The sequence below is a fragment of the Galleria mellonella genome, unplaced genomic scaffold, assembly GCF_026898425.1.
Source record: "Galleria mellonella isolate WM207_F2 unplaced genomic scaffold, CSIRO_AGI_GalMel_v1 utg117, whole genome shotgun sequence".
NCBI classification, from domain to species: Eukaryota; Metazoa; Arthropoda; class Insecta; order Lepidoptera; family Pyralidae; genus Galleria; species Galleria mellonella.
The window spans coordinates 5,466,886-5,493,992 of record NW_026441980.1 but is presented as its reverse complement, the minus strand read 5'-3'; the positions used below and the strand labels follow the sequence as shown (position 1 = coordinate 5,493,992).

Below are 27,107 nucleotides of genomic sequence, written 5' to 3'. Positions count from 1 at the left end.
GGCAATTATTGTGAACGTATACAAATCTCATTCCCATAAGTTCTCCGCGAACACGAATAAATGAATGCTCATCAAGAACCCGAGAAAGCCGGTATCGGTATCCAGTCGTGCCGGAGCCGGGTGTTCGACCGGCTACTTTTTCCGCTGTCACGAGGTGATTAAAGAAAACGTCTCACGCGCATGAAATCAGCTTCCCACGCATGCGCAAGTTTCCTCGTTTGCGTCCGCGCACTGTGTAAGACGGGCGTGTCTGGTTATTTCCTTTATGTTTACGTGGAACAATTACTTGTAAACAATGGCATCTAGTCTAATTAGCACGATTTATCATTTTCATGATAATGGCTAATACAATGACTTACGTTATTGTATCGGTTTGACCTTTGTAAGTACATATTGTAAACATGCATGTTTATTACAAAAAGGTTAATATATATCTTAGTAAATGGTCTATTTAGACCGATATTACTTACTGATACAACTCGCACGGTAATTATAACAAGTTATTAGTATTTTTATAATTAACGGTATAAATACGAATACGAGATGAACCGATATAGCGACTTTAGTTGAAAACGAACTATGACATCATTGGTTCGAATCAGTAAGCAGTGATAGACAAAAATAAACGTACAAGTGATAGTAGCTCGTCCATCACGAGATAAGGTAAAGTTGGATTGGTTTAATTATGTACTCTATGCATATGTGAATACTGACCGTAACCCCATGAGTGGCAGATGAGGAACGTGCTGCGCGCCAGCCTCACTACACCACTCTGGATATGAACGGTGGAACTCCGCAAATTCGCCTGTGGACAATATATGAACATAATTCAATTATGCTGCTATATTTATTTATTTATTTGAATCAATCAACTACAGGTTTATTGGATATATATAATATAAAATTAATATAAAATTTAATGGGGAAGCTTCTTTAATCGCCCCTCTTGTACCGTCAGTAAAGAACATCCTCGGACCATATATAAAATTTTTAGAAATAACATATCTGCAGTTTTCCGATAACCTGGAGTTTAAAGGAGGTAAACGTTCACCTCCGGAATCAAAGCAAGCAACAACTCATTTATTTAAAGCAAAAACTATTACTGTTACATTTTACTGTTCTATTCATATTGTTAATTATACCGAATGATGAAGTGATCGTGTTCAAAGCTGCATTAGTGCAATAGTGCACCGAGCAATGATGAATGTGTGGAAATTCGCTAAATGACAAATTGATTACTGTAATCGGTGTGCTGGATGAGTGATGAGCTGCAGGAATATTACTTTCATATTATGCGTCATCCTGCTCAAATGGATTATCTAATAGATATTTATAACAGTTTAATCACAGTTTAGATATTCTTGTGTTATGGCGAGATGAAATACAATGTGTAAACGTAAGTATAACAGTATAACGTCTATAAAATAGATGAGGTTTTTTATTAATTAGGAATACTACTATAAGAGAGGCACCTTGAGATATTTTATGAGATGTGGTGTGTTGTAGAATAACTTATGTGAGTATTACACGAAAAATTAAAAAAGAAAATTAAATATATTTTAGCCACATATGTTGATAGTTTTCCTTCATTTGAATAAAGAATTTCACTTGGCTATTTTAATTCTGTTAATTTTTATACTATGTATTCCATCATATCAACCCCTACCCGTCCACTGCCAAACATAAGCCTTCCCCTTACGGGGTTTTGCCAATAGTTTGGCAAGCGGATTGGCAACAGCAGTCAGGTTTTAGATTTAGATTAGATGTTTTAAGAGGGACGCTGCTGCCTATCCCTCGCCTTCGCTTAGTCGACTTTTACAACACCTATGGAAAAGGAAGGGGTGGCCTATTCTATGCCGAGACCACACGGCCATACTATGTATTTACAATAGTATTTTTTTTTCTTTAAGCGTATGGGAACAGTATTTTTAACAGTGAATAAATAAAAATTGGTAAAAACAATAAGTTCTGAGAAGAAATTGGAAACACTTTTTTTGTGATCGATGACGATGTGATGATACAGTTGGCAGACGTACATTTTTTGATTAACAAAAGCTTTCGATCCAAATCCATATTTCTTAGTTTCAATACTATACCCCATTAGAAACTTCAAATAATTTATGCATAAAAGTATGAAAAAAGAAAGAAATCCACAACAATCTCTGTTCTTAATAAGTGTGTATGTGTGTACAAAAATCTTATTTAAACAAGTATGCACTCGACTGATTATTGTGAGCATAGTTTATAACTATCTATATATTTTAATTTATATTATTTAAATAAAGATTACATGCGATTATGAATTTTAATATTTGATTTGACTTTATAAATAATTGATGTTTCCTAGAGTTAACACCATAAAAAAACTATCCCAGTGTGAAGATACATTGGGTACCTGCATCGTTTTGATTCAATTATTAAAGCGGTCAAGGACTGCTATAAACATAATAACAATTTCATAAAACCGGTAACCGGAAATTACGTCAAATATTAATTTTACAGAAAAACGGTTTTGAAATTTGAAAGGCTTGCAATTAGTTACGTTCACACGATCGCAGACTAAAATTATTTGTTACTGCAAGTTGTGTTGTAACGCCTGACGGCGAGTTCTATTTGAGTGTACTGTACATAATATACTTTCAAGTTTATTTCATTCATTCATTGTCTTTGTTTCATTGAGTGGTCTCCATTCACGATATGGTTGCGGCATATCGTTCGAGTAGATTTATGCGACTCGTGATCATGTAAATCTAGTGCTACAGAAATTATACTTACGTAGTCGTGACGAATTTGCGTTGGTAACTAAGTATTAGATATTCTGCGTTGGTTTTCCACGACACGGTTTACGTTTCCCGTTGGCTTTAATACTAATTCAAGCGTGCAGAAACGCGGGAAACGGCTAGTCTTAATCTTAATATTTAAAAATCCCGTATTACGATGTTCGTTCATGCTAATCTCCGAAATCACGCAACTGATTTTAATGAAATTTTGTGAATATGTATTGTTTGCTCCGACTTGAGATAAAGAAGAAAAATATGAAACCGATAGGTAGCGGTAGAGGACAAAACATCATTTGCTGCGTCAGCTAGTAACCTTAATAAAAATAATTAAGAAAATTTGCGATGACACGTTCACGCACGCGTGCTACTACTGATGCGACGAGGACGCACATTTCCGTTGGCCAGGGTCAGCCGTTTCCTGCCCAACGCCAGTATTGTGATGCTAATGTCGGTGTCACCCAGATACGTCGATGCGAAACTTCCTTTCGTCCAAATTTCTCAAGGTATGTTGCAGAAATCATTCCAGGGATCTCAGAATGAAGATCATATGTATTTCAAGAAACAAACTAATTATAGTACCCATATACAATGTATAAGCGTTTAAAAGTATAATATAGTACTGATATCTAATCTTGTGATATCAAATTTTGCACGCAGATGAAACAAGAGATGTTTGTAAGGCCTTTGAAATTCTGTTCTCTGTCTTCAAAAGTGTGTGATATAAACGAATAAAGAGTAGCTAAGAAAATTGGTAAAGATTACGTATATTGCATAACATATATAAAACATAGAGCCAATCTGAGAACCCCAAACCTTTTAAATATGCTTATATAAATACATAATTCAATAATGTGCCTATTTATGGTACAAGTAGATACACAAACTACATGTAAATAAATAAATAAATAATTTTAATAATGCGCTTCACGTCAATACATTAGGGAATTTCAGGAACTTTCATTCATATAATTTATTGGGCTAAAAATACAAGTTATTGCGCAGATTACATGCCTACTAGACCTTCTGCCCACGATATAGACAATTAAAGAACCGAGACTCACCTACGCTTATCAGTATAAATTATAATGGGCAATACAAAATTGCTCTTATTTTTGTTTTAACTATTTTTAGAAATAGAAGAATGTTGGTTGTTTATTCTTCAAGTAAAATACAAACGTTTATTAAACGGATTTATTTTGTTATATAAATACTTTGTTATTACAGTTTATTAAATGCTTATAAGATGGTCCAAATACATCTGCAAGTAGCACCAATAATAGAACAGTTGCGAACTAATCGTTATCTTGTTATAGGCGCGATATGAAAAGGAAGTCATGTTCTAAAAAAAAAACAGGCCAAGAACATCTCGGGGAGGCGCGAATAGGGTTCCGTAAATAATTATATTTGTCTGATTCACAAACATATTAAATAGAATAAACCAATAAGTTTAAGCCAGTTTATAGGCGCAGCTTGGTATGAGTAACTTCACTCTATCCCCAGCTTTTTAGAATAGATAGTGAACACAAATATGTTTTAGATATAGACAATGGGGAATCAAATGAAGCGCCCAGTGAATTAGAAAAATTATTTGATACTAAAAATGCTGGTTAGAATAAAGTTAAAAACGTAATAAGTTTAAAGTTCTAAAAAAATATTGCAATACTCAAGCGCTTACATAATTTAGATTATAAACATCTATAAAAGCTTTAATCTTGATTGAATTTAAAACAGATATCTACTGAAAAAATAAACAATAGAAGGCAAACTTTTAGGACAGAGACTTAAATAAAAAATTGATGTAAACATAAAATCATTTGACAGTTAAATATAGTGTGTTAGTAAAGTATTATCATATCAGCCGTTAAATGTGCATTGCTGAACATGGGCCATCCTCATGAAGGGAGTTTTGCCAGTAGTTGCCACGCTTGGTAGGCGGGTAGACAAACGAATTTAGCCTTCGGTGATTATTTAAGAGGGACGCCGCAACCCAACTCTCGTGAAAGGAAAGGAAGGCCCATTCTATGCCGGGGTCACACGGCAGTGTTAATAATAGGAGGCTGTAATTTTTTTAAAGTAGGAGATAAATCATTGGTATTTTTAAAAGGATATCAATGATTTCAATTTCAATTGTTATTAGATTAGAATTATTTTGTTTAATTCCATTACTATTATGTGTCCATTATTAGTATGTGTGACTGCAAACACTCGATGATAATAATGGTAGCGGAATTAAACAAAATAATTATAATCAACCAATATATATATATATTATATTATAATAACCAATTATATGGACTTCCGCAAGATAACACGTAGTTCGGTAAAAGATTTCGATTTCATCCTGATCAACTTTTAATAGAACATGTTCAATACATTGTTTTTTTTGTTACAAATTTTATCCGGTAATTGGTACTACGATGACATTATCACAGGAATAGAGTATAGAATGACACTACTTACAACTCTATGACTGTGATAAGTTGGAGGGTATTTCTAGCGGATATAGTATGGAAGGAATTACATATTTGTTCGGCGCTTTTCGAACGATCTGCGTACGATTCTTGCATGAATCAATGCTAATTATAGATTTAGATTGTGATGATTATCGTATGTAGTGAATCATATAAAATAGTCGGATAAACTGTCTTGTCTAGTGCATGTAAGTTTGCCATGGTTAGAACATGAGAAGGAAAACTGGAAATGTAATTCTATCCTAGGTACCTCAGTCCCATACATGTTTCTGTCTCTGAGCAGATAAGCCCCCATGGCTGTGATTCTTTTAAACGGGGACTTATGGCAGTGAATACACAAGGTACGAACTACGAAGGCCTTAGTTCTCAGGAAAGGAAAAGTATGAGTAGTATCATACTGTGAGTATCACAGTGTACATTGTATTCTATGACATCCTTGGTAATGTTCATGTATACAGCCGTTAGTTAAAATAGTTTTAAAAAAATATTGAGGAATATATATTCTACGAATATTTGAAACTGTATAATTAAGTTACCAAACAAAGTAGATATTAGTCAATATTTCCATGTTTAGTACACCTACAAAATGAGCCCCAGCAGCAGTTTCCGAGGTATCGGCGGCAGGTCGGCAGGTCGGCAACACGCAGTCGCGCGGCTCGCGCGCGGGGGCGGCGAGTGGCGCGCGGGTCGGCGGCGGCACCGCATCGATCGGTGACTCATCGCGGCCCATTCATCCGCCGCACTCAATGAACCCGCCGTACCCTCACTCGCCCCGCGGTCGCCTTCACCCCCTCCCGCCCCGGCATGTCCTCACTGGCAAGGACTCCATAAAATTCGCCCCACACCGAGTAAAGCAAAACCTTCAGCACATTACACCCACATAATGCAAACGTGCTCTTTACCAGTTTCGGGCTACCGGCCACCCACCGGCGACCGTGCATTGAAGGACATTATTCTGATATAATAATAAAATATACACTCCATAAATATCATTTAGGCATGGCGCCTGAGCAAAACAGCGTGACGACGTTGAGTTTAAACAATACCAAATGGAAAAGATCGGACGGACCGGTCTTCAAGGTCGCTAGTGATGAATTAAAGGAAACGACGCATAAATGAATAAGAAATCGTTTAAATGCAAAGGATGGAAGGATGGAATGACGTATAGCAACAGAGGAATCTCGAGCCATGACAGTGGCGATACGAGGTTAGCGAGGTACGAGAAGGGGGTCAATAGAGTGTAGGTGCAAATGGGGAGGCCTTGGCCCGTCCCGTGTCCTTCCATCCCGCAACGTATATCAACAACCTTGTACAGTTTTAATTATTTGTGTCATTTATAGCCTCGTGATATCTGATCACAGGCTTTAAATCAGATTAAAATAAAAAATTATAAAATGCCTGCATTTTACAAGATTTACAACGAAGATATGTGTCCTCTGCAGACAAATGTATTTTTTTTTATGGGTGAAAATGGTATGGTAACCCCGCCTGCGCTAACGGGATACGCTGGCGGAGCACCAGTAAAGGGTGATAGATGAGAATGAAAACAGGCCAGTTAGCCCATCATGATGAATTCATCAGGAATTAACCATGATAGTTTCCAGGGAGAACCGCGAGGAGGTCGACTTGGTTAGGTATATTAGCAATGAGATTCTCAGTCTCCATTACTAACAATCCCTTTCCCCCCAGACAAATGTATCTACAACACCATACTTACATTACCATACCAACATGTCACTCACAGACAGACATGGAACAGAGGATTTCTAGAACAGTAATTTAATATATCTATTTCTATACAGGGTGAAATAGAGATCGTTGTCATCTTTCGAAAGGAGTGTTCAACCAACAAAACTGAACATTGTCAAAAAAACAATTTCATTTTGTATATTAATACTATAATTGGGATAGGGTAGGAATATGCTGAAGATATTAATACTAGATGTGTGGTCCCGGCATAGAATGGGCCACCTCTTCCATTCCCATGGATGTCGTAAGAGGCTACTAAGGAAACTTATAAAGGTCGAGAGATGGGCGGCAACGTCCCTTTTAAAATATCATTAAAACCTAACTGCGATTGTTAACCCGCCTGCCAAAGCGTAGGAACCACATGCAACTCCCCCAGCCCCTTCCAAGGGAAAGGCCTATGTTCAGTAGTGATTAGTTAATAGCTGATATGATGATGGCGATGATTAATACTAGCTGTATCTCACGGCTTCGGTCGCGTGAATCAGTATAATAAGTTATTTTAAACCCGTTTGCTAGTTTTTGCGCGAAAGAGTAATAAACATCCATCCATCCATTCTAATAAACAATTCGCGTTTACAATAGTAGTAAGATTCCATGACGTTTAATCCAGTAACACGGTCTATTGGCGTGCCATCAATTGAATGATATAAAGAATTCATAAACTTCTACGTTTATGGGTATTATGACACAGTAAGATACCTATTCCAAATTAAAAATAACAAGAGGAATTTTTTCGTTACACAACTTTAGACCAGTTTCGCTCGAGTTCAGATAGGTAAAATATATTATTGAGGAAGCGAAAGCTATATAGAATGCACCCGTCAATATACGTACTTATGTTTTAAATAGAGTTTAATCAAGTCTATTGGGACAATTTGAACCAATTTACCGAGCATGGCTGACGACATATTTATGATCGCGCATAAGCATCTCGATTGACTTCATTCATTACATTAGATACCTACATTGGAGGCTTAATTTACTTACTTAGAATTACGTACACCGGTAATCTTATCACTCCTACATTATCAGTGATATTATATCTTTAATGACTACAATCTATACATATATGAATGCAACTCAAAACCCTTCCTTATTTTTCTTTATAGGGTAAGCTCGTGTTAAATAACAGAAATAATGATGTGATTAGTATAGGGTTTTTAAATATATCTATAAAGATATATTTTCCTTTGCAAAAAAACTGATTCTCCAATTGTGACAATTTTAACATGGGACTAACATGTGATGAACCCAATCGATTGCAAAAAGATTTAGCGAAATCAGTTAAGAATTGTTAAAGATATTGATCGAGCAACGTACAGGTGATTTCAGATTCTCCTATTTTTTTGGTCTTTTGAATAATCCGTTATGCTAAAAATTGATCACTTATTCATTTTAGCGTTTGAACATTCTAATCACTGGAACTACCAATCAGATATGAAAAATACTATTTGTGTTTAAAAGTTTATGACCATGAGCGAAGCCGTGGGATACAACTAGTAGTAAGATAATTTTGAATTTGTTATAATTATACTTGTGTACGTGTGTGTGTGGATATCATTATACAGGATTCGACGTATCGTAGCGAATGTTGGCCCGTCATACAATGATAGTATTCATAAATTTGGTTATTACCATTCCCGAAGGAACGTGGTCGGGATTTGAATTTAATACTTAAACCTTTCACTCAAAATCAATTATGGGACTGTGAATTGTGATCTTTCTCTTATAGAAGTCTCTTAAAGGTATTCAAGTGGTATTAGATAACTTAGTACGATAACACAAATCGTAATAGTCAATATAATTGTAACAATGTTCAGCAATATTCTGGAAATGTAGGGAATGACGTCAATGGATTTTAATTCGCTCTGTTTCTTAGAATTGGCGAGATGAAGTTTGAAATATTCAAGGCGTTATAACGAAAATAACCTTTGAAGATACTACCCACATGAAGTTATTTATGTATAAAGGATATTCGATTTCCATTTGCTATGACATTTAAATATTATACAACTTTTATAAATATATAAATAAACAATAGTTTGGAAATCATTCGTTAAAATTAAAAAAAAGTTCAATTGTTCCAAAATCAAAATATGTAGTAAGGTAAGTTATGTAATATTTTATAGTTATTTTGTTTTTGTCTGATAATATTGGAATAATGCAGACGTATTAATTAACGGAAGGCTCAATTTCAGATTCCAATAATGAGTCTGGCGCCGTCGGACAGTGATAATTGTTCAGATAACCATATCAGACGCACGGAAGCATCAATGTACTCCGCGAGCCAACTCCAATTCATTACGCTTAGATACTTATGCAGCAACATATAATTATTATCAAAACCACCATGAGTTTTGCTTTTGTAAATAGGTGACCTCTATGAGCCTCAACAGCGTAACTAAGCCTATTTTTTTTATTCGAGATCACCGTAGCGCAACGAGACATAAATAAAACCAGAATACAATGTGTAACGTACCACAAAGTGTAATCCACGGATTGGGCATTACATCAGCGCACAAAAACTGTCAATGCCAATGTTACGCCTCCGAATGGTATACACACTGTCTTTGCGCTCCATTCAACATTTTACGATTTCACACTTATCAATGCTATGTAGAGTCAACAGCACTTAGTAGCCGTAGTATAAATTTTCGATTTATCGCTTTTCTGGCGATACAAAAGAATGATATTTATCTCCAATATCTCACATTACCATGGGTTTACGTAAAAAACTTTATAGCTGCGTAAGTCACAAGGACATAACATAAATAATCCATGTGCAAAAAAATTTAATTTTAAAGCCAGTACTTTTGGTTTGTTTTGATATGACTATCAGTAGATACTATAACAAATTAACTACTCATTAATGATGCACTGTTAATAATGTCTCTCCCAGGCCAGGCGGGTTGGTATAAAGTTCTTTGTACTTCGAGTTTTCTTTCACTTGCACTGGTGTACTCAACTTTGTCCTCTTAGTCTTTTAAATAATTTGAGCAGATGTAAAGAAATGGTGACATATTATATTGTAACTCTGTTACCATAAAGAGGTACATAAAAGGTGATCTAATTTTACAAGATCGCACTTCCTTTCCCCGTTTCGTTTTCCTCTATGAGCCGTATTATATTATCGTAGCCGGCTACTCTGGCCAGATGCACACGATTTCCTCCGCCATTATAAATGCTAAACCCAAAGAGTTTACATTCAGCGCGGAGCAAGACAACATCCTGTTATTCGCACACACGTGCCATTTATTTTATGATCGAATAAATAATAGGCATTCCTCACTTTATTGATAATCGATTATTAAAACGCTCTATAACTTAATTATAATCAATCGATCAATCTTATCAATTACCCTATTGTAACGTATGAGATTTTCTACATAAGACGAGGATACTAATGTATTATTTCACGCTGGTTATGGAGTTGAACACATGAAGCATTTTATGAATAATTTCGTATAACCTGCTGAATTTAAAGACATCTTCTCGTTAAGGGCGTAATATATCTGGTAATGTGAATCAACTAGTTGTTTTAATGGCAGGACACACGAAATGTATAGTATAATGATTTATGTAACGTGTTTTTTTCAATCTACCATGTTTTTATGAAGTGTTCTTCTTTTGTACAAAAGTCGATTACTTGGGTACCTCTGTCCCATTCGTGCTTCTACCGTGAAGCAGTTGTGTTTGCATGGCTGTGTTTCGGTTTGAAGGGTGGGATATGGCGTGAATTTACTGGGTACAGAGAAATAACACCTGAGTCCTCAGGAATGGCAACGCATGGGGGGGCAATGGGTATCATGGGCGAAACAGTATACTCTGTTATGTCCATGGTACTGCTCATATCCATCAGGTGGGCCGTCAGCTTGTTTGCCATTTTAAGTCGTATAAAAAAAAATAGCCTGCTCTGTTCCTCTAGTCGTTTCTTACGACATTTTGGGGACGACAAGAAGTAGTAACACATTCCATTCTTACTCTAATACTGGATAATTTCATTATTAAATTCATTATTTTACGTAATAACATTAATATCTGCATCAGTTAACGTCCTGTACAAAACACTGTATCATTCTTCAACCTCTTATATTTCTGTATTATTATTGCACATGTAAGTACTGCTGATGTTAATGGCAAAGCGGTTGGTGGCAAACGTCATAATGAAATACATGTACCGTTACATATATATTTATATATATACAGATACCATACCTAGCAAGTATGTATTTATGTGGAGTGTGAAGTAGATGAAGTGGGCAGGACGTTAGTGAAACAGGAACTTATTAATAAAATTGCAGCGTTCTTCCGCCGATGGAAGCAGTATTCGCATCCGGTCCCCTTTGATCATCGTTTTATATTGGTAAAAGTATTAGGTCTACTCATATTTCTTTTTAGTGCTGTAGCTCGTTTGTAGATTATAATTATAATATTTTCTAATAATGACATCATTGTAAATAAAAAAAAAAGAATATAATGTAATCCCTAATGAGGTAGTCAGAAGCATAGCTACCGAAGATATAGAAGCATTTGTACCGCTAAGGTATAAATTTTTTATTTAATATAATCATATTAATGTTTCAATATTATATACCCAACTAGTTACCTTCTACACATTACATTCTACAAATCTATTTTAATATCCATTTTACATTTTCGAATATCTACTGTAAATTCTGGATAAATCAATACATCACGGCACGGTAATGAATAAGAGTAAATGTATTCAATAATATTCATATATTCTCTTGTTATTTTATGGAATTTAACTAGCGTAGGTTATACATAACGTGTTTCAACAAATCTGTAAAGTAACACATAGGCAGTTGAAACAAACTGGCGCGTCGGCGATCATAATCTAAATACCGCCTCGTCTCGCATTGAGGAGCACAATAAGTAGCCGACTTCCTCTCCCACGTTTGGAGGACCGGACGCTTCGACTTGCGACCTCCGGCATAGCTCTTATATGCCCCTCGCACAATTTAAATAATAACAACCGTAGCTAAAAGCCGTTTTCTCAATTTCGATGCGTCTCTACTAAACCGTTCAATTTTTTGTCTTCTCCCCTTTTCACAAATACATAAGATAATGAGACAAAGGCTCGCAACAATACTGACGCGACACGTGTACCTTGAAGTTTAAAATAGGCATGGTTCTAACAAAAGTTTGTTTTATTTTTAGCAAAGCAATTTTCCTTATCTGGTTCCAGGGATTTTGGCTAAAGAACATTGTTATTTGCAAGATATGTTTTGCTTTAGTTCAATTTACGGTTCATCTTACCTAACTACACTATGTTTTATAATAATGTGATCTTAATGGTATTTAAAATACCTCATAGATCGTAAAAAGAATAATTTATTATTTTGTCTGTAAGGAGGATAAGGATTTGTTATAAAAAAAAAAACAAAGATCGTGACAAAATTATTATGATATCAAATGGTATTTATTGTAAATAGAATCATTAAAATCAACTACTTTTCCCTGTCTTTCCTATATGAGAAAGATTAGCTTACTATTGCTCTGTGAGATGACTGAGTTTCTTTTCCTTGTACTAGTGGTTTTATTCCATTAGTCGCTTTTAACCGACTTCAAAAAAGAAAGTTTTATGTTCGACTTCATATATTTTTATATGCTATTTTTCCGTCAAATGTACACAAATTTTTTTAATTCTTTTTTTTTTTTTTGTAACTTCATATACCAGGTTGTATCTACACTGCGTCTCTACCAAGCTACATATATATATACTCCATGCGTTAGATTATATTATACTATATAGGAACTCCATAAGGTCTCCCCTAGAAACTATTGTGATTAGTTCCTAACTCACACTAATCATTCCTCACTGGTACCCGCCAGAATATAACTCGCAGCGTAGGCAGTGGCTACCTTTTAATTTTCATCTCGTGTAAACCAACGTTACCAATACTATGTAAAATGAATACTAAGTTCATGCATGTTGTAATAAATGTTTAATATATATACAATCGTATTATAATTATTTTTTTTTATTAAGATTTAGATGATAAATAGACTGAGACCGTGATTTTTGTACACGATCAAAGATCACAGATGGATTTTTATAAAACGATTCGTACCTGTATTTGTAATTCTTCTAATTGAGAGCCTTCTATTAGAACCAGTAAAATGTCAGATGCCAATTGATAGGTATCAATAGCCGAACTGTGAATTTCGGATTGCTAATTGATTGCCGATTGATTTGATTGGTTTTTTTCAACACATCTGCTATCCAACACAAAGTACATACCTATCACAGTACACTATATGAAGCTTAGAATATATAAATATATATGGTAATAGCAAACGATAATTAGTCATACGTAAGGGATTGATAATAATTAGTGATGAACATATAAGATTTCATTTGGATAACATGATAAGATTATTTCAAAATTTTATAAGTCACACCATATATGGTCACTGCATCCGCTGTGCTACTGTATCCGGGACATAGTATAATCGCTTATTCAATTACATCACAAATTATTTACGCCTACCTAATAGTACGAAAAAATAATGAAATAGACAAATTTCTTATTATATGACAATAGGATGATTTCCAACAAATTTATCATTAAAACCTAGAAAATTCACGCGACTGTCAGATACCCGGTCCAATTTTTCTTATCGCAATGAAAACTATCCTATCTCTAAAATCGGAGCAAATAATACATATTTACAAAATTCTATTAAAATCCGTTGAGCTGTATCAGAGATTAGCGTGATATAGGTACTTATGAGTATATTGTATATCGCTCATTACTTACGTGTGACGTACAATATACTTACATGCTATGTATGTATGTTTGTGTGTATGTGTGTGTACGTAACATGTCGGTTGATTTAATCGATTGCAATTGATAGTCGCGATCTTGCGATAGTATAGCATCTACTTAGGTAGTTACACTGAGATACTTTTTGTCAATGAATCGTTACGAAATGCTTGCTGCGTGGTAACATGTCATATTACGTGTGCTCAAAACAATGAATGAATCTAATGTACTTGTGTGGGAAAAAATTATGTAAATATGAAGTTATAATGAATGTGTCTTTGGTAAATATAGTTTTAGAATTAGAGTGCCTCCTGTATAGGCTATCTATCTATATATATAAAAATCTTGTGTCATGGTGTTTGTGGTCACACTGCTTCAACACGATTCAATGGAATTTTATGAAATTATATTTATTTGGTAGGTATGAGAATAGATCGTTAACTATATTTCATACAGCTATGTCCCTATGCCTAATTTATATACTAGAACAACGTGTACCGGATCAGCTAATATCTTTATAAAAAAAAACTGACATATTGTAAATTTCAATTAATAAATACTATTAAATCAATCAAATTCGTTGATATAAAAGGGGATTATTAATTTTGTAGTATTATTTTTTGTTTGTATTTTACGTGATGATATTTTTTTCAATTGATAGGTCTACCCTATTATTGATTAATTATTTACTAATTTTGTCACAATTAACATTTTTAATGTTTTATATAACAACATTAAAAATATTGTAATCTGTGTTGAATCTATTTCAAGAAACAAATCTATTGATAAACTAGCAGTTACAAGACATTTCTAAAAACAGAAGGTTGGACTTATCTTTACCAATGGTAGGCAAATATTAGTCATTGTAATTTTTAGGATAATCATTAATCTAAAACCTCAACTATGTTCCTTGAGGTAAGTTACTTCAGTTTCACTATATTTACTATCACTGAGTTTATGATGGTATACCTTTTTATGACATACAAGATAATGCATCTTGTATGTAATAAAAGGGTCTGGTAGTAAAGTGTCTTGTTGTAAAATATGACTTCACATATTAGATATTAAATAAAATATAGCCCATGTTAATTAATTACTAATAATGTAGCACTGAGTTTATTCATTATAGACAAAAAATCTAATCTTTTTCCTTTATAAAATTAGTTTAGGTACATAGATGGTCAAACAATCTAGAATGGAGTAATGACCAAAAACATACTACAGAAAGTTGAAAAATACAGGTGACTCAGACCCATATGGCTCTGTATTCATATAATATATATTTTTACTGCTTATTATTAATTAAAAACTATATTTTGAATTCACACATTTTAAGATATAAGCAGAAGAAAACATTTGATGACTGAAATCCTTCAGAATATGATTGAGTACTAATCAATTAAATACTATGAGAAAGTTATCATATATATATATTAAAGTTTGGTTTACAATGAATTACCTTGTTTAAATAGCATAGTCAATGCCTTGAATCTTGTAAGAGTACTATTAATTACATTTGATTTTTATAAAGATAACATAACAGCTCAACAAATTGTCATTAAATTTGGTGTACATATAGTATTTGTCGTTTTTGGTCTATGTTCAGAAGTAGACTGATAGTGACTGAGATGATGATAATGATGATCTCATTCCAAAACACTATTATTGGGGATGAAATCATGAAAAAAGCTTAGACAAAATTTTAGAAGGATCACATGAATGAAGTTGCGAGTAAAAACCGATAATATATTAAAAATTAAATTCATAGTCATCAATAGCAATACCATTATATGTAATTACAAATATTTGTAAAATACTTGCTTCAAAGCTGCATAAAAATTTAATTACTTACTTTGTTTAATTGATATGTGCTGAAAATATAGACATTTTGTGAAATTAGCCCATATTCACATAATAAATTATGTATTGTTACAAAGATTATAAAGTCAAACAATATATATACATTATACATATGACAATTAATATTTATTGCTTGTCATAATTAAGTAAAAAATAATAGCATTTATTCCTCTCATGCAACACATATTAGTTATAGGTATAATTAGTATGTATATAAATTAGTATGTATATTATAAGATAATGGGTTTCATGTAACATGTATTATTACTAGTTTCTTGATTACTAATTTATATGGTATATTAAAAAAATATATAAATTAAATTTAAAATCCAGTACTAGCCAATTCTAGTCTTTATTTGTGTCAATAGATTTTGTTTTAATATCCAATATTATAATCATTACATAGCTTTCTGTTTTCAATACATATTTTGTACTGTATTGTAAAATATTTATAGTACATAATTTATACTGAATACATTAAAAGATTTAATATAAAATGGCAGACTTATCTCATAAAAGGATCTCTTACAGTCAACCTTTAAGAAGCTGAAAGAAAACTGTAGAATGAGGGTAAAAACCATACAGCTAAAGATATACTAAATAATACTCAGTAAAAACTGAATATATAATAAGATAAAAATACATATTTATGATACTTACATTTTATTATAGGAATAATTTAATCACCAGTACCTAATACTTTATTTATGTTGACTTCTAGAATCTTATTAGATGCAATGGAACAGTTCACTGCTAATGAGGTTCTTTATGGAGACATGTATTGCTTTATTTTTCCTCTATTCAAAATGCACTGCCTACAAATTTCTCGGTTTGCCCAATGGTTGACTGGTAGAGAACACCGTCCGGTGTTAAGTCCACCAAATGTACATAGAATTTATTACTGTATTAACTGTACATTAAAGTTTAAATAAATAAATGTCAGAAAAATATAATAACAAAGCTATCAGTTTTTTGTTTTTTATGTGGAGGAGCTTCGGTCAATGGATGATGTGAGGTATATATACTATAAATTTTTTAATTTCTATTATCTAAAAATATAATCTTATAGAGAAATAAGGCACTTATCTATTACCAACATAAGACAGAGGTATTATTATATAGAAAATGTGACTTACCTTCAAGACATACAACCTGAACACCATCTTGCTTAAGTCTTTTCAATAAGATGCCATGAACAGAGTCCGCGTCCCTGGGGCCACCGTCTCCATATAAAACGAAGATTCCTCGTGTCCGGCAATGTACAATCCTGGCTTTCAACTCTTTGCACTGTACCGTTGACGCCAGTTCGATCTTGCCAGCGGCTAACCGTCGCAGCATTATTGTCGGTATAGAAAAGTTCACCGCGGACCTTATATGAGATACCGAATACTCATTAGAACCTCGACAATCTATTAGGATTGTGTCCCTTTCGTCGGAGCGCAGTTTTGCTAACAACCACTCCTTAGACACCAAGTCGCACTCACATTCAGAGTCTGTAGGCATTTTGTAATCACAATGTTCTCTTCTGTTTACACGATACCTCAACTACTTTCAGTCGCCTGTTGCACTACTGCATAAAAATTACGCCAATAATTGAGTTTGAATTTTAAACATTTTTAATGCAAAGGTATTTTAAAATATATTATGTTAATCTCTAATATAAACCAGATAAAGCCATCTAAATAAACACTACACGAAAAACAACGTCCACAACGAGCGAGCTAGGCGCTAAGCTGCGAAACAACGCAACGAGCGAACAAATTCTACTACTAGCGCCACCAGTACAAAGCAATCAGCAAACAAGGTTTGCGGGTGGAAGGGAATGGGGGAAGGTGAGAGGAGAGGGCAAACAAGTCAGAAAGGGCATCTGTCAATAGTCAAAGATATTGGACTAATCTCTCTTCCTAGTCATCATAATATCTTCAATTCTAATTGTTTCAATTAAATTTTTTTCCCTAAATTGTAATAAAAAATAAAAAAATAGTAAACAAAATGAAAACATTTCATCAAGAGTATTTTATTTTACGGTTTTTTTTTTTTTCTCTATTATTTACTTAGATAAGTCCTTTGATATGAAAAAAAATTAAATAAAACTAATTATATTATGAATTATATTTTTACGTTATACTCTGGTGAAACGCTCCATCGCTACTAAATTCCCAGAAATCGTAATTATTGCTCCCGCTTCCCTTGCGCCGCTCATACGCGACTTTTTAGTTTTATTCAAATTTTACTTTTTAATGGACTTATAGACCACCTGCATATTGGACATAGTTTATGTAGAAAGATTGCAAGCAGGTTGCATCTGAATTTAGTAGGGTTATAAAGCGATATAACATTTTCTATACACTAGCCTACTATGAAGTTTTTATTTTATTATTCCTTCTGTATAATTCCTTGTTCTTAAGGTTACAATATAGGAAACAGAGAGGTATTTAAAAAAAACTATCATAACCAATACACATTAGTATATGCTATAAATCACAGATTAAGAATAGGATTCTTGGTTGTTTAAAATATGTTTGAGCACAACGATGGCTGACTCACCTGTCATACTTGTGAACGGGTACTGTATGTAGAGATTGGTCTGCTCTGGGTACTGTAACTGATTAATTTCAATAATTCCTTTTAATTACTTTTATACTATGTATTTTAAAATTTATAATCTGACACTGCTTAATATTTTATATATTCATAGAAATTCATTATTCATATAATTAAACTTGTTGAAAAAGCAGCAGCTGAGTTTTTGACTGTTTTTCTTGCCTGAAATCACATTCCGAATGGCGGTACAATCATAAAAAATAACTATTAAAAATGTTTAAATTTAAGTTTACTTGAATAAAAATATTTCTTTCTTTCTTTCAATAGATAGATATATACAATTTATATTATAATTGTGGAAAGACAAAGAAACAAATGTTATTATTTTTGTCCTGCTAGTGACAATATTTTTTGTACAAAGATGTGGATATTATTCTTATTCTATGCTTTCGTTTAAAAATAATTGTTATGTTGTTGCTGTCAATGTTATGTCATTGTCATTGTCAGTGAAGAAAACAGAGAACGCATATTAAACCATTTTTATGTTCCTGAATTTATTACTTTACATTGTAATAAATTTGTAAATTCTTATAAGCATTGCAATTAATTAGATACTAGTTTGGATATTCTTACAGGTATCTGAAAGTGCTTGTTGCATTTCCATTATGGAGGATATATATGATAACTTGGAAAACTACGATGACTTAAATATTATTAACGAGGTATTGTGTTTTAGCGCCAAATATTTTTTTTTTATGTTTTAACTAATGATGAATTTTTTGTTTTATTATAGATATATTAAGAAGTTGTTTTAGTTGCGTTAAATATATAAACTATCTATTCTCACGTTCCTTACGAGGTAGGCTACGAAAACCATGTTTCCAGTAATACTATCATGGTGTACATCATCTTTTGCTTCATTCACTGTCATGACTTGTCCCGTGGAAGAATTAATAAAATTTTATTACGAACTATTATATACAGCTAACAAACAAGCTCTTCATATCATAGTTGCAATTATAAGTTGTTTATAGCAGCCTATTAGTGTCTACCAACAGCATCAGTGATGTAATGCCACTCCTGAGCAAAGAGGTTTGTTACACCTCTTGTGTTCGTGATTGTATTTATTCTTATATTTTAATCTACTACTTATATTTCATGGCTTTGTCTACATGAATCACATGCTAAGTTGAGATTTAAATTATCTTTATATCAAATTTTATTCATATTCATTTAGTTGTTTGCATGTGTTTTGCATGAAAGAATAACAAACATCTATTCATTTTTGCAAATTTTCATATTTATAATAGTGGTAGGACACAGAACTGAACAATGATCATTTCTTCATGCACACATTGATAAGATAGTAAGCATATGAAAGTACAAATTTTGGTTAGTGTGTAATATTTTTATAATGACTCCAACACTATATTGGTATTCCATGATACTTTATTCTTTTTAGTATTTCTCAATTTTAGTAATTTGATTAAGCTTTGTATATTTATTTTTCAGTTAAAAACAGAGAACAAAAGTCTAAAATTAAAACTTGAAGAGTATGCTTTGTCTATGGATAAACTGCAAAAAGTAAGTATATCTCATTAAATTTTTACAGTATTAGTATACATTTAATTTGATGTCTACTAAGGTTTCACCAATGCAAACTGTTATTTACTGTTTTTACAGTAATTTTAGGAAATTCACTTTTCCTCTCACTGCTCACTTGTTATAACATCTGAATGGATTCTGAGGGAAGAAATTGTCCTTTTTATCCTCAGTCAGGTCAATCTTCATGTGGCCCCCTTTGGAAAACATTTAAGTTAATTGTGGTTAAGATGACCCAACTGAACTGATTTTGTCTTTACCCATTACCTCTACAATCCTGCCAATGTATACCAATATACATATTAAGCATTTAATATTTAAAGCTATTAAATAACTTTGTATGAATGTTTATACTTTTCTAGGTAAATGACTGAAACTAAGTAGCTGAGAATCGTCACAGGAGAGAGATAACAGTGGCCATCCCACTGTTCTTAGAATTCACATTCTGAAGTGCTGTTCCTTATTATTATCTTTACATTTAAAGTTTACTACTACACACTGGAAGGTAAAGTTATACACTTTACCTTCCAACAGTTGTGAGCATGACCCCTTCTAATATTTGCATTTAAGAGTATGTCTGTTTGTCTTGATCTGGGACTTTTTTTGTATGTATTTACAAAAAAAGTATTTCTTTAATAAAATCTGTCAAAAAATCTGTATATATATATATATATATATATATATATATATATATATATATATATATATATAATATCAGATTTCATGACAATTAGTTGATTTTTTTAGCCATTAAGACAGTATAAGGCAAACAAACTCATTTTTTCATTTGGAACTAATGTAATGTAAATTGGATTTATTTTTCCACACTTAGATAGATAGAGCTTAGTCTCTCATTTGAGTGGTTTTGCATATGAGTCATGGCTAGTACCACCAGCCCAAAAACTCAGAATCTTCCTGGGATTTTCACAGGTCTCATGGAGTGAACTTACCATTGTGTATAAATGTTTTGTTAATCAGCAATGGCCTGTTATTGTCCCTATATATATTATTATCCCTATCATTATTTTAAGGTTTTTCTGTCTAGATATAATAGACGTTCTGATAGTAGTTTATTCCATGTTGGTATGGCCAATTTTGATTGTCTGCAATCAGTAGGGAGACTTTGTATAAAAGTCGATTGCTTGGGTACCTTTGTCCCATTCGTGTTTCTACCGTGAAGCAGTTGTGTTTTCATGGCTGTGTTTCGGTTTGAAGGATAGGATATGGCGTGAATTTACAGGGTACAGAGGAATAACATCTGAGTCCTCAGGAATGACAAAGCATGGGGGGTATCATGGGCGAAACAGTATACTCTGTTATGTCCATGGTACAGCTGATATTTATAGGCGACAGTTACCACTTTCCATCAGGTGGGTCGTTAGTTTGTTTGCCATTCTAAGTTGTATAAAAAAAAAAAAAATCAGTAGCCTGTATCCATGTTTGGTTTTGTATGTCAGTGGATGTTTGACGCATCCATTTTCTAAACTGCGAGAACAGAAGAGGAAGCTACTGTTGTTCTAGAATCCTTTTAAGCTAGTTTGTCTTCGGTATTGTTACCATAAGATTTGGAAGTATTATTTATAGAAACAAACCTGATGTTTGTCACACACATATCATTATAATTATGAACGGATGTGCATTGAAATTATAGAATATTTTACAGGAATTTGACAAATTATCCTCTGAATATACAAAATTGGAAATGAATTATTCATCCTTACTTAAAACTGCCAGAGCTGAGGTTGAGAGAAAAACTCAAATTATTACTAACCTGAACAAAGAGTAAGTATTTTAGTTTATACTTGTGCTAGCTATGACTGCATTTTCAACCGAGTAATATGGATGAAAGGCAAATTTTGACCCTCTCAAATTTAGATGCTGTGTTTGTACCAAATATCATAATGATTGTTACCTCCTGTAGGGCTTTATTTAAGCTGTAAATTGCCAGGAGATAACAAACTTACTTTCATATTTATAATGACATATTTTCACTTATATAATTATTATACATGCCTGTATGCTAGTAGTTAGTGATTATATTATTATATTTTGTAAGTCATTTATAATATCCTATTAATATAATAAATGCGAAAATTTGAAATGATGGATGAATGGATGTTTGTTTCTTTTTCTAATAAAAGCTACTAAATGGATTTGAATGAAATTTTGGTACATGGGTAGGATATATCCTAGCTTAGTTCACAGCATAGTTTATGTACTTGATTAATTTAGATAGAGCCATGGAGTGTAATGAGTAATGATATATATGGTTATTACAAAAAAAATCATGATTTTGTATAAGTCGTCAATTAATAATATTAGATTTGATATTTTCAGAAAGGATATACTCATACTTAATTCTAGAAGAAATAAGAATTTATTAAATATTAAGAGGAATATGAGTACAAGTAATAATTTTGAGTTAAAGAAAAATCCTGAATCTGATATAACTAAGAAAAACATCCAAAATGTATCTGAATCTATGAAGTCAAATGATCTTAGTGCTATAAGGTAATTAGCAATTAGTCAATTGAAATATGAATTCTTTGTTCAATATTATTTATATTTTTCTCACTAATCATTACCTTTTATAGGTTAGAGGAAACCAAGGTTCCTTCAGAAGATGCAGTTACCAGTTTAAATAGAGTTACTACCGGTAAATTAGTAAATGTTGTTGATAACATAACTAAAAATAATAAATTAACTAGTGAGGGTATTAGTGATGCAAAAGAGAATATTACTCTACTATATAAACATAAGGATGATTATCAGGTTCAACGAAAACCATGTAGTATTAGTAATAGACGGAAATCCATGCCAGTAAGCAGGTAATATTTTTATTATCATTGTAATAATAAACATTTCCCCTTTGATTTGGGTTGAATGCAAAGCATTAAAATAAAAAAAAAAAAAATTATTTTATTTCAGGCAATATAGTAGATTCACTTCAGATGAAGAATGTGAAGATAATTCCAGGGAGGAAATTAAACATAAGAAAGAGTCTTTATCAAGACACGATACAAATAGAAAGAGCCGTGACAGAAGTTATAACAGTAAACAAAGTAAAATATCAGATACTTTAAGTAAGGATGATAAGCATGTAAGTCATCACGAATTATCAAAAGATAAATATTCAAAAACCAGAGACAATAAGAGATCAGATAGAAGTAGAGATAGATATGAACTACGACGCAAAAGACACTATAGTCCAGAAAGGACACATCGAAAATCAAAAAGGGATTATCCAGAAGATCGCATTCAAAGGTTAGATTATGGCAGAAACAGAGTTTTAGAAAGTCCACCAAGGGATAGATATGATCAGTACAACAGGAGACATCTAGATTTAAGGTCAAGAGATATTAAAGGTCATGATGATTATCATTCTGAGAAATATAGACATCAACCCTATGAGAGACAAACAGGAAAACATAAGATATTAAATGATAATGATGAAGTGTCTGCTAAGCGTTTAAAAATTGATTCTTATAATAAGTATAATGAAGAAACAGTTCAAAGGCCAAAAGAAGTGGAATTTGGTGTAGTACATCCTATAACACAAGCATTAGAAACTAACGAATCTTGTCAATCACCAGATTATATATTAGGAGATGCAACTTCTGTGCCCCCTATCACTGGTACATTTTATTTATTTATTACTATTTCTATTTTATAAATAATGACCAGATGTTATTTACTTTTTTTGTGACTAGTCTGATCAATGTCCTTGAATAGGTATTTTATACTTTATGCCCATGTAATAAAGTTAGGTAGACCTCTTTTGTATTTCTGTTGGATATAATGAAAAACGAATAAAAGTGAAGTGGCTGAATCATAGTTAATTTGAGACTTGAACTTTATTTACTCGAATTAAAAAATCAAAATTATACTCTTGTTTTCAGAAATAAAAAGTATTGCGGCTATTCAACTTGAAGATCCTAGAGTTACAAATAAAAGGTATATAATGAAGAGTGAGAATGGGAAAACTGTGTTATCAACAGTAACAGGCAGGAATGTTAGTTTAGAAATAATAGACAAGTCTGTTTGGGGGATTGAACATGTTGATATGCCAGATGCCTTAGTACACCACCCGTCTCACTATAGCGACGAATTGGTTAAAGAGATTTATGTAGATATTGATAATCCAGTTTCTAATTTATCATTCGAATCTGGTGAAATTTTATCATTAGAGACACAAGAAGGTACCTCTGACACTGCTGATTGTCGTTATAAAGTTGAATCGAAAAACGAGCATATTGAGAGCCAAGACGGTATTAAAAGAGCCCAGTTTGAACAATTGGAACACCATTCAAATAATGGATTAAAAACAAGGTACAAAAATCCCAAAACAAAAGCAACAAGTGATGAACCTAAAACGCAAAATGTATTGTCAAATAATATTGCCTTTATAAAAGACTCATCTGAATTACAAGTCAATAGAAATGACAACTTAGAAAACGTTGATTATGAAAATCTTCATAAAGTTGAATCGAAAATCGAGCATATTGAGGACCAAGACAGTATTAAAAGGATATCCCAGTCTGAAAAATTGGAACACCATTCAAATAATGAGCCAAAATCAAGGTACAAAATTCCAAAAATAAAAGCAACAAATGATGAACCTAAAATACAAAATGTATTGTCAAATAATATTGTCTTTATGAAAGACTCATTATGTGAATTACAAGTCAATAGAAATGACAACTTACAAAATGTTGAAAAAAATGATCATAATCGTAAAGAAATTAAGAATAAATTAAATGATAAAAATCTGTTCAAAAACAGAGAATTAATAGAAGGTGACTTAGAACTAAGCGACGAAGCTAGTGATTCTGTAGAAAGTAAAACATTTGTCACAAATAATGTCAACAAGACAGAAAAAGCAGACTGTTTGGAAAACACAAAATGTCAGGAAAAAGAAACGTCAGTAACCAATGATCACAATAGAAATTCAGTAGAAATTATAAATGATGAATCTTGCAAGGTTACACAAATTAAAAACCAAGTTGAAAATAATGCTTCTATAAAGAGTGATGAGGGTTATTTAAAAGGTGCTGTCAAAAAAAGACCACATAAATCACATAGACACTCTAAAGATGATTCATCAAAAGAGAGAACTGAAAAAAAATGTAGTAAAAAAGTTAAATCACAGAAAAGTGACACTGTATGTAAGGAAGTAAAAACAAAATTTTGTGATTTATTTGGAGATAGCAGTAGTTTAATTACCCCTGAGGATTTGGGTTTGACTTCATCTCAAGGACAAGGCGAATCATCAAAATATGTTCCGATCTTTGAAGATGCTCAAGACGCAGTTGATATGAATGTGAAAAAATCTGAACATATAAAAATATCTGATAAATCAGAAGTACAGAATACTGAAAAATCATCGCCATCGCAGTTTCAAAAAGATGCTGTACCAAAAAGTGTAATAGAAAATAAGAAAAGGAAACCAAAGAAAAATATCCAAGATAACTCTAGTACAGTAGCAACGAATATTGAGAGTCCACATACATGCAATATCCCAAAGTCGGAAAAATTAGAAATAGAAAACGATGTAGTAAAAACTATCATAATTTCTACAGGAATTCAACCTCAATACATGTCTGTAACTAAAGATCATACAACCGTAGAACAACAAATCACTTCTGATAATCAGAATGAGTTTTGTCAAGATGATGCTCAAAAGGCACAAGACACTCCTATGAGAGCCTTAGCTACTTCAACACCTGAGAGAGAATTACAACAAAGTGGTTTGGAAAAGGATATAAAATCCAGAATACCTGAACTCATTTCTAATTCAAATGAAAGTAAAATTGTACCTACAGACAATGTTACTGCAACACCTAACCATTCTTCTACCATGGATACACTGGATTCCCAAAATAATCCGGATGCACCGGATGTAAGAATATTTGTGAAGAGACGTAGAAGAACTATTAAAAAAGTAACGCCATCAAAAACTTAAAATTACGACAAATTTAAATATACTAAATATTTAAATTTATATTAAATATTTAAATTTGGACTGATTATTTACATAAGGTAAAATTATATCAGAATAGTTATCATTTATAGTGTAGCTATTGAATACGGCGTATTTTATTATTTTTTGTAAATAATAAAATATCATACAAAATGGACTTTTGTTGAAAATAGATGCTCGTTTTCTATTTGTACCTTTTGCATAACGTGTATTTATTATACCTAATACTGGATGAAATTGAAGTCACCAGCGGTTTTTAAAATTCAGAATTGATTCATAATAAGAGTAATATATTTATTTATATAAGAATTAGATTATATTACAACTTAAAAATATATTGGATCTTATTTTTATAATTTGTACATGATAAGGAACTATTACACATCTTAATGCATATATAGACAATTGTCTTAATCAAAGACAACGAATGAAAGTGAAAATTGGTTGTACTTATATGCTTTATACTAAGTGGGCTTAGTGGGCTGTTAAAATAATTTAACTTTTTTATTTCTGTTATTTAGAGTTACTCAATAAAAAGCATCTACTATAATAAAACTAGCTAATCCGCTAAACGTTGTTCTGCCATATAAATTAAAGAGAGGGACACTCTTACAAAATATACTTTACGACCTATTTTCATACTTACCATATACATATAAAAAAATCATAAAAATCGGTCGAACCGTTTCGGAGGAGTGCGACCACAAATATCGTGACATGGAATTTTTATATATTACTTTTAATTTCAAAGTAAACTACGCCACAAAATGTCAATTTTAACCATAAGAAAATATGCAATTTGATATTATGTGAAGGAGATGAAACTGACGCTAGATGGTCTGTTTCGTAATTTTAGTCTTAATTTATGCTGTACTATGATTACATTTTTATTCTATCTTCTTTACATTTTAATGACTTCAATTTTAACTATACCATCGTTTCTCGCACCGGGATCCTAGAAATTATATATGTATATTATATATAAGTTCTGTATGTATAGATATGTAGTAATTAGGCATAAATACAAAATTTTATATACATCAGTACATGCACTATAATTGCTAACACATATTTAAATAAATTATTTTCCAATATTAAAAGAATATAGAAATATTTTGTTAAATTTAGATAAAGATCAATCTTAATAGTTTAGTATATATTACAGTGAAGGATGATGAAATTATTTGACAAGTCAGTAAACCTCAAAAGGAACATTTGAAATTAGGTATGTGTATAAACAATATAGATATTGGTTTGAACATACGTCCACTATACACCCATGACGCTATCTAAGAGATTAATTGTTAATTGTAAAACAAATAAAAAACAA

The 27,107-nt window shown here is 32.2% G+C and overlaps 2 protein-coding genes and 1 long non-coding RNA gene across 5 annotated transcripts in view; 2 read left to right on the top strand and 1 right to left on the bottom strand.

Annotated features, from left to right (window-relative positions):
- Positions 1-17,439, bottom strand: part of LOC113511794 (dual specificity protein phosphatase Mpk3) — a 35,483-nt gene extending 18,044 nt beyond the window's left edge. The window contains exons 1-2 of one of the 2 annotated variants that reach the window (XM_052896815.1): positions 16,788-17,439; positions 715-805 (exon numbers count right to left, since the gene is read on the bottom strand). In XM_052896815.1, coding sequence (XP_052752775.1) covers positions 715-805; positions 16,788-17,154 — 458 coding nt within the window. In that variant the 5' untranslated portion in view covers positions 17,155-17,439. The remainder of the gene's footprint in view (positions 1-714; positions 806-16,787) is intronic. The other variant, XM_052896811.1, reaches the window with a different exon arrangement.
- Positions 7,826-9,587, top strand: LOC128201105 (uncharacterized). Its single transcript, XR_008253070.1, has 4 exons — positions 7,826-8,322; positions 8,400-8,502; positions 8,880-9,106; positions 9,199-9,587. It is a non-coding gene; the product is annotated as an uncharacterized LOC128201105 (long non-coding RNA).
- Positions 17,440-18,707: 1,268 nt separating the features above from the next.
- LOC113511754 (uncharacterized protein PF3D7_1120600-like) lies at positions 18,708-27,074 on the top strand. 2 transcript variants are annotated; one of them, XM_026895469.3, is made up of 7 exons: positions 18,708-18,917; positions 19,708-19,779; positions 21,461-21,579; positions 22,135-22,308; positions 22,392-22,625; positions 22,726-23,432; positions 23,697-27,074. In XM_026895469.3, the coding sequence occupies exons 1-7, from the start codon at positions 18,861-18,863 to the stop codon at positions 25,757-25,759; spliced, it is 3,426 nt and encodes a 1,141-aa protein (XP_026751270.2). In that variant the 5' UTR covers positions 18,708-18,860; the 3' UTR covers positions 25,760-27,074. The 2 variants fall into 2 exon arrangements, with proteins under 2 accessions (XP_026751270.2, XP_026751268.2); XM_026895467.3 differs by having other exon boundaries at positions 21,449-21,579.
- Positions 27,075-27,107: the final 33 nt, after the last annotated feature.